We start from the raw sequence: 20,952 nt of genomic DNA, 5'->3' as shown, positions 1-20,952 counted from the left end.
GAAGCATGAGACATGCCTTCAAATCACCTTTTTAGGGCCCATTCAATTAAGTGGAGATAGGGAATGGGTGAGCAGAGCATGAGCAAGGTGAAGAAATGCTCACTTAGGGTACAGTAACAGCAAGGATAAGGTAGAAGCATGCTTTCTGGTAGCTTCCTATTTCAACTAATTATTCCTGCAAAGTTGCTTTGTTGTTTTAAACCTAGTTGTTTTTAGGCTTCTGAAGGAATCCAAATGTCAGCACCCTTTATATTTTAGTACCCTGTAATTATATGTTTGAAACCTCACCCTAGTTATATCTTTGAGTAGCATCCTAAAATTTAAGCAAGCTTTTATTTTTTTGTGAATTATAGTCCTTAAAGAAATCTTATTGGACTTGGTGCTGACTTCCATTATCACCTGCTATACTGGGGTCACTGTGTCTCCTCAGGTCGATCCTCTTTTAATCGCTATGGATTTTTCCAGGTTTCTGTTTGAACTTCTCTTTTTTATGTTTCCTGGAGTTAGGGATGAACCAGTGGTTGACCTGCCTTGAGGATGGGCTCTGGTCCCTCCCAGAAGCTTACTGCAAATTAGAGTGTGATATACCCCCAGTCATCCCTAATGCCAACCTGCTACTGCCTCGCTGCCTCCAGGGAAACCATGATGTGGGGTCCATCTGCCGATACCAATGTGAACCTGGATACTATGTGGCAGAAAGTACAGATAGCAAGCCCAGGAAGTAAGTCACCCTTATTATCAGCAATTGTTCTTGTTCTCACATTTTATTCTATTGTTTCTATTCATAAAATTTTAAACCATAATTTTAGAAGAGAATAATTGCAGACCATCAACGTTTTTTTCTGATTGTTTACTACTATATAAAGTGATGCTATAAATATTTTGTTATATAGGAGACCTCTCTTTTTGTTTTTGTCAATGACCTCTTGGATATATATGTCTAGCAATGGAATTTATGAATTAAATTATATGGACATTTTGATTAATTTTTTACATATTGTCAGATTGTTTCCTAAAATGGATGGACCAGTCTACTTGCATCTCCACAATTTCTTGAACATTGAATGTCTCCCTTTAGACATTTTTGACAATTGGTTGAGTTTTAGGTTAGAACATCATATATTTCTCATTTTAGTATTAATATGCAATGTTCTTTCATAGAGACTGGGGAATAGAAACTAGAACTGTTACTGGTATTAGGAATGTCCTAATGAAAAAAAAAAACTCCTACCAATGTAGGTTGACACCTTCTCTGTAACTTATTATCTTAGAAAGCTGCCTAGAATATTTAGAAGTTGCTTATACTTAGAGTAATTAGTAGTGGTTTGTCCAAGGTGATAGCCATTGTTTATCAGAGGTGACTTTTGATTCCATATCTTATTGACTGTGTCTGTATCACTCTGTATCACTAACCCCATGCTGCCTTTATTTCTTTTTTAATATGGTTGTTAATATTTTGTGCTAAGAAGTACAAAGAGAACTGCTTTCCCCCCATACTTCCATCACTTATATATTTGCGGAATGGCTTTTGTCTTTAAACATTTTTGTTAGTTGCTTGTTTATCATAGATCCTCACAAAAAGATAATGGATACAAAGATTTCCCCCCAGTCAGCCATGTCTTTTCTTTGGCTAATTGTTTTAATTTTTCATGTAGAAACAGTTAAATTTCTTGTAATCAAAAGTATTTCTTTTTTTGTGACTGCCTTTATTCTTTATTTGCTAAAGATTTATTTCCTCATCATAGTAGCAAAAGGAACATGATCTGATTCTCTTCTGTTTTGTTTATGGCATGTCCTTTATATTCAGGGCATCTATTCATTTTGAGAGTATTCTGGCATATGGTGTAAGATATTGGTGATTTCTGCCAGACTACTTTACAGCAGTCTCAGAAATTCTTGTTAAATAGTTTTTCCCCTTAGGTAATTTATATTTTCAGGTTTATTAAACACTTAAGTTACTGAGTTTATTAGACACTAAGATATTTCTTAGTCTTTTTCCTCTAGCCTGTTATATTGATATTTTAAAATTATCATGAAATAATCTTGATAACTGACACAATTTGAGGTGTACAAGTGATATTCTGCTTTTATTTCTTTTTTTCTATTACATTCCTTCATATTCTAGATCATTTTATTGTTCCAGAGGAATTTTGTGATTATTTTGTCTAGCTCAATGAAAGTTTCCTCTTGGTAGTTTGATATAGACTAAATCTGAAATTAATTTTGTAGATATTGTCATTTTGATTATATTGGCACAGTTTAGCATAAGCACTCAATATTTCTCTAGTTACTTAAATCATTCTTTGTTTCCTTAAGGGATAGTTTGTATTTATATTTCTTCATGTATTGAGTTTGCTTTGCTAGATTGACACTCAAATGTTTTATATCTTTTGTAGTTATTTTGGGCAGTACTTCTTATTTGATTTTTTTCTGGAATTTATAATTGCTATCTATAGAAACACTCATTTTTATGGGTTTCTTTAGTAACTTGATACTTATGTGAATTTATTATTTTTCAGTAATTACTGTCTTTATTGATTTACTAGGATTTAAGTAAATCTTCATGTCATCAGCAAACAGGAATAATTTTATTTTCTTCTTTACCTATCTTTGTGGACTTAATTTCTTTCTCTTGTCTCATTGCTATTGATAGCATCTCTAGAACCACTTCAAATTACATTAGGGAAATGTAAATTTTCCCAAAGTAAAAATGCTTTACTCCTATGTTCTAGGGAATGGCTTTAGTATTTCTCTATTACATATAATGCTATCTTTTTATTTTAGATGGATACTTTTATCATATTTAAAAAAATAGATCTATACTTATGTCATCAGTTAGTGTTGTACTTTGTCAAAGACTTTTCTGTATCTATTAATAAAATCATGTGGTTTGGTCTGGGTTTTTTATATGATTATAGTAGGTTAAATTATCCCAATTTTATAGAGGAAGAAACTCAATCTCTGATAGGTTGTGACCTGCACACTCTCACACAGTTAATAAGTGGCAAAGTTAGGATTAGATTCCAGAGCTTACAACTCCAAGTCTAGGGCTCTTTGGCTTCAGCTTTTGATTTCTTTATATTTCTTAGGAGGCAGTCTAGCATAGCATAAAGAACAGTAGGTCTGTAATCAAGAAGACTTGATTTGATTCCCTCCATATACATTTATTAGCTGTGTGGCCCTGGGCACTTAAGTCACTTAACTTTTCTTAGCCTCAGTTTTCTGATTTGTAAAATGGGAGTAAATATAACATCTACTTCCTAGAGTTGATGTGAGGATAACTTGCCTCTCTCAATCTTTATAATGTGAGGTAGTTGTACTCTCTGGCCTCTAATGTCCCTTCCACTGAATGTATGCCCTTTGAACCTTTGAAATGAGAATATTGTAAAGAACTTTGAGAAAATTAAAGCACTATATCATAGCTATTTTTCTTTGAGACTCAACATAGATATTATCTGCTCTTTCTGAACTCTCTATTTATCCAAAATTTTAGTCTCCTCTTTCAACAAATATTTTTAGAGTTTATTGTCTCATCTCTTCTTCACCTCCTTTACTCCTTGTCTTGTATACTATTTATTTTTCTGCATATTATGAATCCTCTCACCCTTCCCCAAGGAAAGTTCCTTGTGGTCCAGGGCTATTTGGTTTTTGAGGAGTCTCCACAGTCTAGTATAGTTCCTAATTCATGATAGGAACTGAATAAATGTTTGTTAAATTAAACTGAATTGACCATTCAGCTACTCTCCCACCTCCCAGTTCTGAATGTAACCAAATTCTCAGTATGATCATTCTTTTATCCTTTACTTTGGTTCTACAAGGGAATTAGGAATAATCCTTTTTCAACATGGAAGGAAAAAGAGTATCCTCCTAGCTCCATTTTTGACATTTTTTTCTGTCTTCATAAAGTACCCCTCTCTCTGCTTTCAGTTACATTCTCAGAGTCATAATTACTGGTAAGAAAAAAAATACATTTAAATTTACTTAGCTAAAGCGTATATGCTATAAAAATATTATATTATTATATATTCTTATAAGAATAATGTATATAATATAAGAACATAAATGAGTCAGTAAATATGCCCAATTAACAGGTATGTTCAATGACTTTGCCTTATTTCTTCAATAAATACATGAATGATTAAAAAAAAACACAGTAATACTTACTTTGATTTAGGCACAATGCTAAGTGCAGAAGATACAAATATAAAAAAGCAAGATAGCCTTTGCCTTCAAAGAGCTTACATTCTAATAGGGAGAGACTATATATGTAAAAAGAATGAAAATCAGGGGGATGTTTTGGAAGTCATAGTTAGTAAGTGTAATCAGAGAGCAAATGATTCATGGTATAGGAATAGTTGTGTTGTTTTTCATATTATTTCCAGAGGTAGTGGTGGTGAGAGGAGAAGAGGGTAAAGCAATAAGGGAATAAGGATTTATTTGGCATTTACTCTGTGCCAGACACTATGCTAAGTGGTTTTAAAATATTATCTCATTAAAAACTCTGAGGTAGGTGCTGTTATTATCCCCATTTTAAAGTTGAAGAAACTGAGGCAAACAGAAGTTAAATGACTTGCCTAGGGTCACACAACTAGTAAATGTCTGAGGTTGTATTTAAATTCATGTCTTCTTGACTTCAATCCCAGCAGTCTATCCACCATGCCTTCTACCACCTAGGAGAGGTTGCGGCAGCATAAGATTGAGATGGTAGAACACTGGTAGATCTGGGTCAGGATAGATATAGCAACTTCTCAACTAGCAGGAGTCCAAAATTAGGCTAGATATGGAGGATCTTTATCATTCAAGAACCATGGGTCAGTATAGATATGGATAACTTTCACCAGTCCAAAGTCCAAGATCAGGGTAGATAATAGAGAACACTAACCAATCAAGAACCCAGGACCAGGGTAGAGCTAGAAAACTCTCACCAATGAGAAGTCCAAGGCCTTAGGAGAGGGACCAGAGTGTCTAGTCTGTGGTGGAAGCCAGGATGAGGAGATATGATGGCATGAACAAGGTCAATACCTTGACAGATACATAGCTAGAAACAAAGAATCTCTGATTTCAAAAGAGTCTCAGAAAAATCCAATGACCTGTTCGACAATTTCAACTGTATATCTTCTAGACATCTCAAACTAAACATGTCCAAAAATAACTCACCTCTCCCAAACCCATCTCTCTTTTTATGATCCATATTTTTTTGTCAAAAGCACCACTATCTTTCCAATCACTCAGATTTGCAGTGATAGTCACCATTGACTCTTTACTATCCTTTAATTCCCGTCCTCCATCCAATCAGTTGTCAAATCTTATCAATTCTACTTCCTTACCATCTTTCACATCTGTTCCCTTCTCTCCAGAACTCAGCCACTACCCTATTGCAGGCCCTCATCATCTCTTGTCTGACCTGTAGTTGGAGTCTTTTAATTGGTCTCACTTCTTCCATTCTCTGCTTTCTCTAATCCATCTTCCATGAAGCTGGAAAGTTTGATATTACAAAATCACAGGTCTGGTCATATTGTTCTCCTGCATACAAAGCTCCACTGGATCCCAACTGACTCTAGAATCAAATGCAAACTCTTCTCCTTGGCATTTAAAGCCCCTTTACAGTTTGGTTCCAACCTATCATTATAGATTGAGTTCAAGTTACTTCCATTCTTAAACTCTAAATTCCAGTTCAACTGAGCTACTTAACTCACTGTTTCCCCTGCATGGCCTTATAGTGACCATACTTTTGCAAGTACTATCCCCCTCACAACTCCAGAATGCAAACTTTCCTTATCTTCACCTCCTAGATTTCAGTGTTTCTTTTAAGACTCAATTCAGGTACGCGCGCGTGCACACACACACACACACACACGTAGAGCCTATACTATCTATTCTTAGGCAGTTTACAAGTTAAAAAATTGGTTCTCCTACATCACAGGTTGGCATCTCTCAGTTATTTTTCTATTTTTTTTCCATTACTTTTCACCAACTCACAAACAGCACATCAGATATTGACCCCCACCAGTGTGTGGCAGAGAATGATTTCAGGGGAGAGAAGGGTCGCAGGGTAAAATTACTGCCTTGAACAAGGAGGTTGTTATTGGAACTCTGGGTCCTTTTCTAAGCAGTGGGTTTGGAATTCTGGAATTGCCATTCAGGTGAGCAGATGAGTATGAGCGGGGGTGGGAAGGGTGGCATATGATTCTCTGTGTTGTCCTTAGTCCTCAGACATTTGCTTTTCCCACCACAAGGCCAGGGCATGTGAGGGCCATTTGTTGATACAGCTTTGCTGGCTGAGAAAGTGGGTGCTTGAATCACTCTGTCAGCCTCAAATTTGGATTAAACATTTACATTTGCAAGCACCCTGCTGAGGAGAGATCAAATTATTTACTATACACTGTGTAAACTGATTAAATCTTGGTTTACTCCCGTTTACATAGCAGGCCATGGATTAGGTAATCAGATGCTTGGAAGTTGGGTGTAAATCACTGTCACAAGCTGTTTAGGTTTACCTTATGAACTATGTAAGCCTCATTCCTTTGTCAATATGGCAATTCCAGGGCTTTAGAAATGGAGCCTTAAAGGTCCCTCTAGACATCTAAGTTATAAGAAATGAAACTAAGCAAACCCAGGAGAATGAATACAATTCATACTGTGGAGCTCAACGCTTCTGTTAGTCTTTTTGTTTCTTAAAAAAAAAAAAGTCATAGCCATAGTCATGTCTTCCAAGAACAAATATCACAGGCTCACAATATTTTGGAGTTGTAAGGGAACTTTGAGGCAGGCTAGTTCAAATTGTACTTTCATCAGACAAGTAGCCTTCTAGTTTTTGTTTGAAAACTTCCAATAAGGAAAAACCCACTAGATCTATAATTATTCCACATACTGAGCCTAAATCTTTTCATTTTTCTTCTCCAGCTGTTAGACTGTCCCTCAATAGCACCCCTTCAAGGTCACTGTCCACCAGCTCTGTTTATCTATGTGTTGTCTTCCATTTAGAATGTAAGCTTCTTGGGGGAAGGGACCATTTTTGCCTTTCCTTGTATCCTCAGTGCTTAACACAGGCCCTGGCACATAGTAGGCACTTAATAACTGAAAGTTGACTAAATCTATCTCTGGTCAACTTCTACCTACTGCTTCTAGTTCTTTCCTTTTGGGTTAAGTGGAGTAAGTCTCATTTGGTTTTAGACAATAGCCTGTTTTCTGGCTTACTTCTCACATCCAACAAAGAAAAATAGATGATTTTTTTAAAAGGCACTGGTTTCAGCTTCCTCTAAGATCTCATTTCTGAGCCTTGTTGCTTCAGAGCACCTATACCCATTCTTTTTCAGTGAAATATACATATATACACATACATACACACATACGTAAAATATCTGCATTTGAAGTAGACACACGTGTATATGTATGTATATGTGTGTGTGTGTGTGTGTGTGTGTGTGTGTACATTCCTCACCAACCATAGGTATCCCACAAGGCTCTGCCCTGGGCCCTCTTCAAATCTCCCTTTATACCATTTCACTTGATGATCTCATAACCTCCTACAGATTTAATTATCATCTCTATGTTCATGTTTCTCAAATCTACCTTTCCTGCCCTAACCTCTCTGTTGACCTCTAGTTTCATATCTCCAACTGTCTCTCAGACATCTCAAACTGGATGTCAAGTAAATGCAACATGTCCAAAACTGAACTTGTCGTCTTTCACCCTCAACTCTCCCTTCTTCCAAAATTCCTTATTACACTTGAGAGCATCACTATCCTTCCAGTTCCCCAGGCTCACAACCTGGGTGTCATCCTCAACTTCCTCAACTTCTCCTCACTCCCCACATTTAATCTGTTGCCAAGGTCTGTCAATTTTACCTTTGCGATATCTCTTATATATGCCTCCTTGTTTCCTCTGATGCTGCCACCAACCTGATAAAGGCTCTCATCACCTTCAACTTAGACTATTTCAAGAGCCTGCTGTCAGCTCTGCCTGCCTCAAGTCTCTCTCTTTTCCAATCTATCTCTCACTAAGCCATCACAGTGATTTTCCTCAAGTGCAGGTCTGACCATGCCGATCACTATTTGATAAAACCCAATGGTTCCCTGTCCCCTCCAGGATCAAATACAAAATTCTCTGACTTTCAAAGTCCTTCATAACCAACCCCTACTTGATCTTCTCTGACCTTTCCTCTTACACTTTACTTCTGGACATGTACTTTTTGATACAATGAAACCAACTTCCTGGCTGTTCCACGAATAAGATACTTTATCTCTTAGCTCTGGACATTTCTTATGGTATCCCCTACATCAGAATTCTCTGTCTCTCTCTCTGTCTCTGTCTCTCTCTCTGTCTGTCTCTCTATCTCTGTCTGTCTGTCTGTCTCTCTCTCTCTGTCTCTCTGTCTCTCTCTCTCCATCTCTGCCTCCTGGTTTCCTTTAAGTACCAATTAAAGTTCCACCTTCTACAGGAAGCCCTTCCCAATCCTCTTAATCCTATTGCCTTTCTTCTTTTAATTATTTTCTATTCATTATATATATATATATATATGTATATCTTTTTTGTGCATATTTGTTTGCTTGTTGTCTTTGCCATTAAATTGTGATCTCCTTAAGGGAAAGAGACAATTTTATGACCCTTATGACTGTATCTCCAGTGCTTAGCACATAGGTGCTTAATAAATTGCACACAGTACATAGCACATAGGTGCTTAACAAATGCTTATTGAATGATTATTCATATATGTATGGAAGGAAACAAGCATCTATTAAACATCCATTATGAACCAGACATTGTTCTAGGTACTTCAAAAATATTATCTTATACAATCTTTAAAAACAACCCTGGAAAGTAAGTGCTATTATCATTCCTATTTTCCACTTGAGAAAATTGGGAAATATACATCTTCATGCATGCATGTATATATATACATGTATATAAACACACACATATATTCATATATGTATGTGTATTTATACACATGTATCTCTGTTGTCAGTTCATAGTATATAAGATCTGGAAGGCACCTCAGTATCTTTTAGTCTAACCCGTACCTAAAAGAGGGTCCTTTTTCCTACACCTGATAAGGAATCTTTCTATCTTTGCTTGAAGACCTTCAATGATCCCATTTCATCAGGAGGGCCCTAATTAGGAAGTTTTTCCTCACATTCCTCATATTTCCTCACACAACTTTTCTTTGCAATTTTCTCCTATTTTTCTTTCTTCTTATCTCTGAGGTTAAGCAGAAGTCAAAAGTGGCAGTCCCTCAAACACCTGAATGCAGTTATTATTAACCTTGTCTTGTCTTCCCCAATTCCTTTAATTGATTCTTATTAGGCATGACCTGGATGCCCTCTATCAACATCATCACCATTTTCTAGATGAGAGCTCCTTGACCTGGGATCCATAGACCACTAAGGGACCTGTGGATACATTTCATGTGGTCCATGAACTTGTAAGAGAAAAATATAATTTTATTTTTAATTATTTCAAACTGAAATTTGGCATTTCCTTTAATTCTATAAAAACATTATTCTGAGAAACAGTTTATAAGTTTCAATGACTGATTCCTAATGTTTCCCTTGACTCAAAAATGGCTAAAAACACTTAGTCTGTATGATTTCCAGCTTATCAATATGCTTTCTAAAATTTGTCAGACAGATGATACCATTTCAGAATATTGCATTTTTTTTTTACTCACTTGCTTACTCCATATTCCTTATGTTATGGAACCTGAGTTACAACTATACTATACAGGGACAGCAGGGGTAGGAATTCTTCTTCCCCCAGTTAGGAATGATAAGGCCTCTGCTCAATATACTTCTCCAAGTCTGTAGGCTCCAACTTTCTAATTCATTCATTATGCATTAAAAAAATTAAAAAATATTTATTGGGTACATATTATATAATCAAGATGCCATGGCATTGATTCTCTTCAAAAATAAAGGATGAACAACAATAACAATATAACCACCATTATAGTAGATTTGAAACAGAGCTGAATTCTAGTTCAGGCTTTGCAAATGACTTTCTGATTAAGCAAACTTTGGAAAGTCACTTAATTCTATAGAAAGAGATACTTGGATTAGATTATATCTAGTCTTTTTTTAAAGTTTGATGGACAGTGATAAATAGGAAATGATCTCTGTCTTAAAGGAGAACGTATGATACAGTGAAAATAACCTTGTATGTGAATTCAGGGGCAACTTGGCTCAAATCCTGACTGATATTTATTAGCTGTACAACCTTGAGCAGGCCACTTAAATTTTCTGAACCCAAGTTTCCACATGTGTAAGATGGAGGTAATGATAAATGCATTACTTACCCCAGAGGGTTGTTGTCAGGAAAGGTTTTAACGTGCTATATTAGGATGAACTATTTAATATTAGAAAATGTTAGTCATATGAATAACAATAACCCCTCCTACTCTTTCTTCTCCTTCTTGTTCTTGTTCTCCTTTTCTTTTCTTGTTCTCCTTTCTTTCTTCCTTTCTTTCTTTCTTTCTTTCTTTCTTTCTTTCTTTCTTTCTTTCTTTCTTTCTTTCTTTCTTTCTTTCTTTCTTTCTTTCTTTCTTTCTTTCTTTCTTTCTTTTCTTCCTTCCTTCCTTTCTTTCTTTTTCTTTCTTTCCTTCCTTCCTTCTTTCTTCTTCTTCTTCTTCTTCTTCTTCTTCTTCTTCTTCTTCTTCTTCTTCTTCTTCTTCTTCTTCTTCTTCTTCTTCTTCTTCTCCTACTACTCCTCCTCCTCTTCCTCCTCCTCCTCCTCCTCCTCCTCCTCCTCCTCTTCCTCCTCCTCCTCCTTCTTCTCTCCCTCTCCCTCTCTCCTCCCTTCCTCCCTCCCACACCCCAAGCTGGAGAGTAATATGATCAGAATTGCACATTAGGAAGATTAAATTTGGTTATAGTTATATATGATATTTTTATACAGACTGGACTTGTGATTTAATTGGTAAAGGGGGACCCAGAATAGAGAAACTCCTACCAACACAGTATGGCACTGTCTCTGTAACTGTAATTTTATATTTTATTTAAAAAATGTGTAATAATCTACTGTTCTATCTTTTTTCTTATGTTCTGAATATATAGCAGTTGCTTTGAGCTTAGAGGGATTAAAACCATTACAACAAAGTGAAGGTTTCTGCTAAATAAAGTAATGGCACTTAAAGTCATAACTCTGTACTCAAGATATGTAGCAAAAGCAAATGGAGATTGGGTGAAAGGAAGGCATTTAGGAAGTTAAGCCAAGTTTTTACCTCTGTTTGGAAGTATGTTGGAACAACAAATCTGTTAATTTGTTCAGGGATAAAATGTAAAATAACAATAATTTAAATTTCTATAGCAATCTAAGACTTATAAAGATGCAGCATGGTATTGTGATAGAGAATTGGACCCCAACTCATAAAGATGTAGGTTCAAACCTTACCTCTGATACATACTAACTGTAATCTTGGGCAAGTCACTTAACCCCTTGGGGCCCCCAGGCACCTTTCTATTGCTGTAAATTAAAGATGGGATCATTGCTCTGAGGTAGAGCTTTCACAATATGTATCTCCCCACTAGGAAATTACAAGATGAGGTGCTTTCCTCACAATTCTTCAAGGTTGATCATGTGAATATTTGCCTCATTTTATAGCTAAGAAAACTAGGTTACAAAGAAGTAAATTGCCAGAAGTTTTGGGACTTGAATCCAAATTTTGTAATTTCAGTTCTAGCTCTTTTCTATTATACTATGTTGCTGAAAAAAGTAGGTATAAAGTGACATTCTAAGGTAAGGGAAAAAACAAAGCACTGAGCTATCAAATAGAGGGAATCTTAGCACTTTTCCAAAGTGGTAGAGAACTAAGTGTTAAGGACTTCAGCCAGGAGAATTCTCATGAAGGGAATTTTACCTTCATCTTAAAACCCAATTGATAAATAACTGGCACCATGGAAAGAGCACTAGATTTGACAATAGAAGGTTTGAGTTCTGTCCTTTCTCTGCCACTGACCTGTGGGAACTTGGCTAAGGGTTTCAATTTTCTCATTTGTAAAATGTGGGGGGTTGGACTAGATGACATCTATTATTCTTTCCATCTCTCAATCAGTGATCCATATATAAATACTAATGAGTGAAGCAAAGGTAGACTTGTCTTATGAGGTGGTAAAGACCTAATTCCAACTGTTTGAATAGATAAGTGAGCTGGGCAGGGCATGCAGGAGTTGGCCATTCCTGAAAGGGATGTGTACTTTGGTTTTGGAGTCTTCCAGAAAATACAGCATAGATAGAATGGGGATGGTAGTTCTCCAGATATATGTGTCTTATAGGAATAAGTCAGTCAGCAGGATTTTGTGATCTACAGTAGGTTTAAGCTTTTATATACCCACCCAAATGAGAGAAGCAAATTCCATCCTGTCAAGTGGATGTTATAAATGAATCAGATACCAAATACGACTGGAATTAGAATGTGATGATGTCTTTTTAAGGCTAAATGATTTCAATAGTAAAGCATAGACAAGCCTATAGCTTTGAATATTCAGAAGAACCAATATACCATCCAGGAATCTAGGGATAAATGGGAATCATCCTTAAAGTTGTTGTTCCATTTCTCTATATAGTTCTTATTAACTACACACTCTTGTTCATCACCCCTCAGTCCATTCATTAGCATAACTTCTTAATTGAACTTTAACAAATGTATTTGGCTTATACTTTGATAAAGGATATCCAGTTTTGGCCTTGTTTAGCTTTTCTGTTCATTTCCTTGTCTCTTTCCCCTGCTATGGTTACCTTTTTTTCATTGGCCTTTATCTTTTTTTGGTCAGAGGACAAAGTCAGCAAGCTTACTTTGCCTTGCTTTCTTCTTGTTTCTGCTTATTGCTACACAATTAAATTAATTTCAGAATTATTCTACCTTTCCCAGCTCACTAAGATGGGCCTCTCTGCAGCAAGTTATTTAGTTAGGTTGCCACCTATGAGGTGTTGTCACATTTTACAACAACTTCCTCCAGGCTAATTAGCAGCAATACCAGCTGTTCTCCTTGACTTTCCCCACTGTATTAGTTATTTCAAAGTATATGTGTCTGAGAATGTTGTAGAAAAGAACACAGATTTATATAGCGACTATCCTTTATCTTGCATGGTGGCTACTTGATTAGGCACCTTGAGGGTCTAACTCACAGGCAGCTGTCACTGATGCCCTTCTACAAGTATTTATTGACTAGGCATTTTGTACAAGGTATTGTAGTAGCTGCTTGGGGATACACAGATGGAAATAAATAAAAAGAAAGTCCCTGCTTTTAAATGAAGTTCTTGTTTAGAAGTTTTACAGCAATAATAAAGACAAAAATATGGAAATTCCCACATGGATCTGTGATCTCACTGATTTGGGCATTCCTTCAACTATGCAGGTTACAAACCATCCCTGTATATACTTATTATTTTTTTTGGTGATTCTTATCCTGTCCTCCTATATGTTGGCCACAGGCAGTCCACTCAACAGGCTTAAGTGCTTCCTTTGTCCTAAACTTATAAAGATACCAATGGAGCTTTATGTCTCCCATTACTCTCCTTAGTCCTCTGGATTCCGTTTAGGAAACCACAAAGTGTCATTGATGACACCAAGGTTCTCCCAGAAACAAAGGAAATCCTGTATTTTTATTGTAAACATTCTACCTGTGTTCTTGGGTGGCAATGGCATGGGTAAGTACAATAATCTCCAAAGAATTGAAATGAATCCTTCAAGTGGGCAAAGAATATGAACTCAAAAGAAGAATTGCTAACTATTAACAATCAAATGAGAAGGAAATACTCCAAGTCAATAGTAATAGAAATATAAGTTGGAAACATTCCTGAGGTTTCACTGTACATCCAGAAAATTAACAAGAAGGCAGAAGATTGGAATAGTTAATGTTGACATGTCATGGAAGGAAAGGCACACTAATACATTGTTGGAGGAGTTGTTAATAGGTACAAACATTCTGGAAAACAATTTGGAATTATATAAAAAGAGTGATTAAATGGTCTATACCCTTTGACCCAGATATTCTACTGCTATGTACATACCCTAAGGAGGTGAGTGAACAAAGAAAGGCTCCATATACAACAAAATATTTATAAAAGCTCTTTTTTTTTGTGGTGGCAGAGAATTAAAAACAATGTACATGCCTATTGATTAGCTAAAAAGTTGTGGTACATAAATGTTATGGAATATCACTGTGTTGTAAGAAACAGCAAATATAATGAACACAGAGAAGCAAACAGACATAAACCAAACCAAGAAAACAATATATACAATGCCTAAAATGATATAAATGGAAAGAACAACAATTAGAAAACATTTGAAACCAAATGTTGTGAAATTATAATGACCAAGGTTTGCCCCAAAGAAGACAGATGGGGAAATCTCTCTCTGCCCTTCTTTGTATAGGGTGGGAGTGCACAGGTACAGAATGCTGCATATAACATCAAATATTTTTGATGTCATCATTAGGTTTTTTTTGCCTCTCTTTTTTGTTCTTTATTTAAAAAAAGATGGCTCTTGGGAAAGAGGAGGGGGAAGGAGAGGATAAAGGAGGAAATGGAAGAAATATAAAAACAAAAGGTATCAACAAAAAGAAACATTATAAAGAAAATGAATGTCATAGAGGGAGCCATGGGGAAAACAAAAATTAAGAATAATTAAGTTCATAGGAAACATCAAATGCAGTGCCATGCAAGGCTCAAGGAAGGACCTATAACATCTATTTGGGGTATTAGCAATGGCATCATCAATTTTGTGGTACCTAAATTGGAACATGAAGGGAGAATTGGATTTCCTCAGGCAAAGATGAGGTGTGTATGAGTGTATGTGTGTGTGTGTGTGTGTGCGTGTACCTATGTATGTGTTGGCACAGCAACATCAGTTCCAGGGATAGGGGATCTCTTGCACAGTGTACAAGGGATGGGGGAGGGGTGGGCAGGGAGAAGGCTCTATCTACTCCTAAGAATCTATATGACCTAGGACAAGTAATTCCATCTGTCAGGATCTATCTCAGTTTCTTCATTCATAAAATGAAGTGATTATACCAGTTTAATACCTTATAATTCTCCATTCAAATTTGACTTGAGGTCATGTGACATAGTGGTAGAGAGAGTTAGCCTTCTGAATCATGAAGTCCTAGATTAAAGTCTCATGTTAAAGACACAAAGTGGTTGTGTCACCATGAACAAGTTCCTTAACCTCTCAATGCTCTGTTCTCCTCTTTCTAAAACTCTAAGTTGTAAAGAAATCAGTGATCATTGGTAGAAGGTTACCTGATCTGGGCATTCCCCAAGTCATTGAAATCATAGATATGGCTCCTAAATTTCTGTTCTAAATCACAAAAATTACAGAGAAAATATGTTATAAGACAATTAGTACTCCACACCAATAACAGAAGCTTATAAAGAACTTATAAAGGATCCCTTCCTAAGGCCTTAAGTAAGCCTTAACCAGTCTCTAGTGGTTTGGGGCCTCACCCTATGAAGGACAATGATGGTTTCATTCTTTTTCTCTTTGGAGGTTGTAACCCACTCACTTTTTTTTAAAGCAATTGGGGTTAAGTAACTTGCTTAAGGTTACACGGCCAGTTATTTCTGGGTGTGGTGCTAAGTATCTGAGCCCAGATTTGATCTCCAGGTCATCCCGACACTGGAGCTGGTGTTCTTACTCACTGCACCACCTGGCCACCCCTAAGCAATTGGGGTTAAGTAACTTGTTCAAGGTTACACGTCCAGGTGTTTCTGAACCCACTCACTTATAAAGGAGATAAATGTCCCTTGAAGTCTGGGTAATCAGAGATTTCCAAAGCCTGGCTAAGTAGAATGACTGTTAATGGTAGTTCTAAAGGTTATATAGGAGGATCATCAATGGGACCTTGGAAGCCATTTAGTCCAGCATCTTCATCTTACAAATAAATGAGGCTGGGGAAACTAAAGTGACTTGCCCAAGGCCCCACAGGTAGGAAGGTGTGGCACCAAGACATGAACCTTGGACCTCTGACACCAAATCTATAGGAACATGTTTTCTTCACTTTTAATCGAGAGCTACTCTTTCTAGGATCCTACAGAAAATCATCATCAGATGTGAGGGGGTGCTTCAAGTGCTTGACTCTCCAAAAGTTTTCTCTCCAATCAATCAACAAATGAGCATTTATTAATTTCTTACTGTGTGCCAAAGTACTAAAATGCTAGAGATACAAAGAGAAACAAATACACAGTCCCTACCTTCAAAGAACTCACATTCCAATGAGGGGGAAAAGTACCATGCAAACAAGTACATACAAGATATATACGTGTATTTTTGTGTGTGTAATACATATATATGTTTGTTTTATGTATGTATATATAGAGAGAGTAGATAGAAAATAATTTCAGAGAAAAGCGGGGATGAAAGGGTGGGACCTAAGAGGCAGAAGTAAGGAGGAAGAGCATTCCAGGCATGAGGGAGAGCAGGTAAAAAGGCATAGAGTCAAGAAATAGTGTGTCACTTGTAAGGAACGCCAGTGTCATGGAATCATAGAGTATGTGAAGAGTAGTAAAATATAACAAGACTGGAAAAGTAAGAAAGGGTCAGATTTTAAAGGGCTCTCAATGCCAAGCAAAGTATTTTGTATTTGATCCTGAAGATCAGAACACTCTATTCAAGACACCTTCAAACTGGCCATTGCCTTGAGGATCTCTTTAGCTGGTATATGATAGAGAATACTCCTCCAGCTGTTTGCCTATTTGGCCACAGCTATACTCACTACATTCTTTTCACTACCTGGTTTCCCTTAACCGTGCCTCAGAAAAACAACATTGAAGCTGGCAGACTAGAGCTGGTATTCAAGGTGGGAGTTGCCCAGGATCAGCCACCAGAAGCAAAAAAAAATACATTTTACTTGCCTATAAAACAGACACACACACACATCAAAAACAGATTTCATAAAAAACCCTAAAACTTCTCTCCCCCTCCTCAACTCAGACTCCAACTGTCTGCTTGCCCCTAATTTTGCCTTCTACTGGCCAATTGGTCCAAGTACTACAGTGGATTCAAGTAGACCATGAAAGAGGAAGAAAGGTGGATGTGGGGAAAATGAGTTGGAAATGAAACAGTCAGCAAGATGGAGCTGGAAATACTTCAAAAAACTTGAAGTGGGCAAATGAGGACAAGCTAGTCTGGAAGCAAAAGGTTGGGGGCATGAAATGAACAACATTACGTAGATGCTGAGACTGCTTCACTCTTCTCAAACTTTAGTTTAAACCTCTAAGACAGAATTAGACCCTTTCCCTCCCCTCTCCTTCCCTCTCCTCTCCTCTTCTTCTTCTTTTCTTCTTCTCCTCTTCTTCTTCTACCATTACCAGGAAAATAGAAGAAAGTTTATTTCTTGTCACCTTCATTCCTCACTCATCCACCTAGTCATTCAGTGACCAAATCTTGTCATTTCTACCCCCACAAAATCTCTCATATAATTCTCTTCATTTACTCAGCTGCCATGCTAGTTTAAGCCCTCATGACCTCTTGCCTTAAATTGAACTCTTTGCCTTAAGTCTTTCTCCATTTTATCCTCCAAGCAGTAGACAAATGGAGATAATGTTAGATCTAGCTAGGTGGGTCAGGGGATAGAGTTCAGGATCTGAAGTAAGGAAGACCTAAGTTCAAATCCAACCTCAGATACTTACTAGTTGTGTGACCTTGGGCAAGTTATTTAGAATTAGTCTTTCCTCATTTAAGGGGATAATAAGTAAGATGGGGATAATTAGAGTAGACACACACCTCCCATGGTTGCTGTGAGGATAAAACCATATTTGTAAAGTGATCAAATGACATAATATTTGTAAGGAACCTGTAAAACGCATACTTAATTAATACTTGTTTTCTTCCTTCCCCCCTCAAATGCTTTGCAAATCTTAAAAGTACTATATAAATTCTAACTATCATTATTATGTTACTCCCCTACTTAATCAACTTAGTGGGTCCATTATATTCCTCTCAAGGCCCAACCCTTTTCCCACTGGTGAAGTCTACCTGGGACCTCCATTTTGGGGAAGGGTTCAGGTTTGGCCATTATTGTCTTCCCTGTGTTGTTCTTGTCTTCTGGACTTCAAAAACCATGCTCTAGAACCATCCTAGAACTTAATTCATCTCGTGGGTTCCTTGTCCTGGAACATCCAACAACCCTGGTAGCCTTCTCAATCTAGAATATCCAAGACATGACCCTTTTCCTGTTGATGAGTTCCTTCTAGAGCCTTTATTTTGCATAGAGGCCCAGGTCAGCCTTCATTCCTTTCTGACTCTTTTCCTGTCTTCTGGATTTCAAAATTATGCCACCATGACAAATACCTTCATCAAGCTTACCCCCCGCCTTGTTCTTTTTCAAGTTTTTTTTTGTGTTGTTTTCCACATTAGAAAGTAAGCTCTTTGAGGGCAGGCACTATCTCTATTTTTGTTTGTATTTGTATCCCCAGCATTTAGCACAATGTCTGGCAAATAGTAAGTGCATGACAAATGCTTATTTCTTCCTGTCTTTCCATTGTCTCTGTAATTAAATATGGACTTCTCCATTTGGAACTTAAAGTCCTTCAAAACCTTGCCACAATCTACCTTTCCATCCTTATTACTTATTACTTCCCTCCATGAATACAATGATCCTGACCTTCTTAACTGTTTCTGCCATTTTACATTTTCTATCTCCATTCTTTGAATTGATGTTATATATATATATGTATATAGATTTGTGTTCACATGGGTCAAGAGTAACAGCAGTCTGAGACAAACATTACTGATGACCCTTGCCCTGTGGCAAGGCCCTTGTGATAGGTACACCTGTTACTGGCTGTTGCTCACACCTGGAATGCCCTCCTTGCTCATAACTAACCATCTCTCAGAACTCTTAATTTCCTTCAAGGCTTAGTTCAAAATCCACCTTGAATGTGGGGTCCTTACACATATCCTAGTGTCTTTACCCCTACATTATTTCATTTGTACTTTGAACTTCTTTATACATGGAGAGAGATTAATCTTAGATCACTCTTACCATTAGCCTCCTTTGCCCCTACATACATGCTGCTAAACAAAGATGGAGAAAATCAGGCAATGGTTCTGACTGGGCCACTACAAATTTGTGTTATACATACACCCTCATTTGGGCTCTTAATGCTGCTAGATAAGCTGTCTCTATCTGCCTTATCAACTCATGGTCCCAGTTTCCACAATGACTTTTGTAAACCTTTCTATTCTTCCTTGAATTTCCCATGACTCCCTTTCCCCCCACCCTCTCTGCAGAGTAACTTGCTTCATATTAAAATGAGGCTATTTGCCATGAGCTACCTCATGGCAAAAAGCTTCCCTTTTTCCTCATCTCATTCAGATGCCTTCTGACACTATCTAAAAACAGCCAGTAACAGGTGTACTTATCACAAGGGACTTGCCACAGGGCAAGGGTCATCAGTAATGTTTGTCTCAGACTGCTGGAACTCTTGGCCCATGCTCTACACAAATCTATATATAACATCAATTCCAAGAATGGAGATAGAAAATGTAAAATGGCACTATCCTAAAAACAAGCACTCAACTAAAAAACAAAAACAAAATCCACTCACTTGATCTTTCCATCCCAGTTAAGGATTGTCCTATCTCTTCTTCCTTTTGTGGCTAAACTCCTTGAAAAGGCCATCTGCAATAGCTATCTCCATTTGTTTTCCTTTCAGTCTTAGTCCTTTACAATTTGGCTTCTGACCTTATCATTTCACTGAGACTACTCTCTCCAAAGTTACCAATGATCTCTTAGTTGCCAAATTCAATGGGCTTTTCTCCATCCTCATTCTCCTTGAGGTCTCTGCAGTCTTTGATACTGCTGATCATTCTCTTCTCTCTAGGTTTTTGGGACACCCTTCTCTCCTGGTTTTTCTAACATAACTCTCCTTCTATCTCCTTTGCAGGATTCTCACCCAGATCTCTCCCTCTTAACTGTAGCTGTCTCAGCAAATTCTTTCCTGGGCTCTCTTCTTTTCTCCCTTTATATTACTTCACTTGGTAACCTCATCAGTTCCCATGGATTTAATTACCATCTCTATGTTGATGATCCTCACATCTGCTTTTCATTTTCCAACCTTTTTGCTTACCTCTAGTCTTGTACACCCAACTAACTGCTTTTCAGGCATTTAGAACTGAACATTTATCAGTATATCATAAACTCAGTGTGTCCAAAACTGAATTATTCCCCCCTAAAATTCCCTCTTTCATTACTGATGAAGACACCACCATCCTTCCAGTTCTCCAGGTTTGCAACCTAGGTGTCAACTTCAATTCCTCACTATTTCTCATCCTCCCTCCCCTATCTGTTGTTAAGGTCTGTTGATTTCACCTTTGCAACATCCCATGATTATTCTCCTTCCTCTTTGGTTGCCACCATGGTATAGGCTCTCATCACCTCAAGCTTGTACTATTAAAATAGATTGCTAGTGGTTCTACCCAACACAAGACCCTCCACAGTCCAGTCCATCCTACATTCATTCACCAGAGTGATTTTCCTAAAGTTTAGATTTGGTCATGTCATTCTTCTACTCAATAAACCGCATGGCTCCTGTTGCTTCCATGATCAAATACAAAAAGCTCCATTTGGCATTCAAAGTCATTCATAACCAAGCCCCCTCCTACCTTTCCAGTCTTCTTACACCTTAGTCCCTGACATGCACCCTTTAATCCAGCAACATCAGCTTCCTTGCTGTTCCACAAGCTACTTCAGGCATTTTATTGGTGTTCTTCATGCCTATATGCTCTTCCTCCTCATCACTGCCTCCAGGCTTCAAGTCCCAGCCAAAGTCCCATATTCTATAGAAAGCCTTTTCTATCTCTTTAACTCTAGTTCCTTCCCTCTGTTAATTATTTCCTATCAATTCTGTAGATAGCTTGTTCAGACATATTTGTTTGCTTGTTATATCTCCCATTAGACTGTAAGATCCTTGCGGGTAAAGACTATCTTTTGCCTCCTTAGGGGCTTAATAATC

The 20,952-nt window shown here is 37.3% G+C and overlaps 1 protein-coding gene across 2 annotated transcripts in view; it reads left to right on the top strand.

Moving 5' to 3' along the window:
* PAPPA2 (pappalysin 2) overlaps positions 1-20,952 on the top strand; it is a 399,201-nt gene that overhangs the window by 281,509 nt on the left and 96,740 nt on the right. For both annotated transcript variants that reach the window (XM_069065505.1, XM_069065506.1), the window contains one exon: positions 508-721. In XM_069065505.1, coding sequence (XP_068921606.1) covers positions 508-721 — 214 coding nt within the window. The remainder of the gene's footprint in view (positions 1-507; positions 722-20,952) is intronic.

This window comes from Petaurus breviceps, unplaced genomic scaffold, assembly GCF_028583685.1.
Source record: "Petaurus breviceps papuanus isolate PSGF00001 unplaced genomic scaffold, PetGlider_PUasm1.0 90692, whole genome shotgun sequence".
Classification (NCBI taxonomy): Eukaryota; Metazoa; Chordata; class Mammalia; order Diprotodontia; family Petauridae; genus Petaurus; species Petaurus breviceps.
Note: the sequence above shows the minus strand (reverse complement) of the source record. Positions and strands in the feature narration are given on the sequence as shown.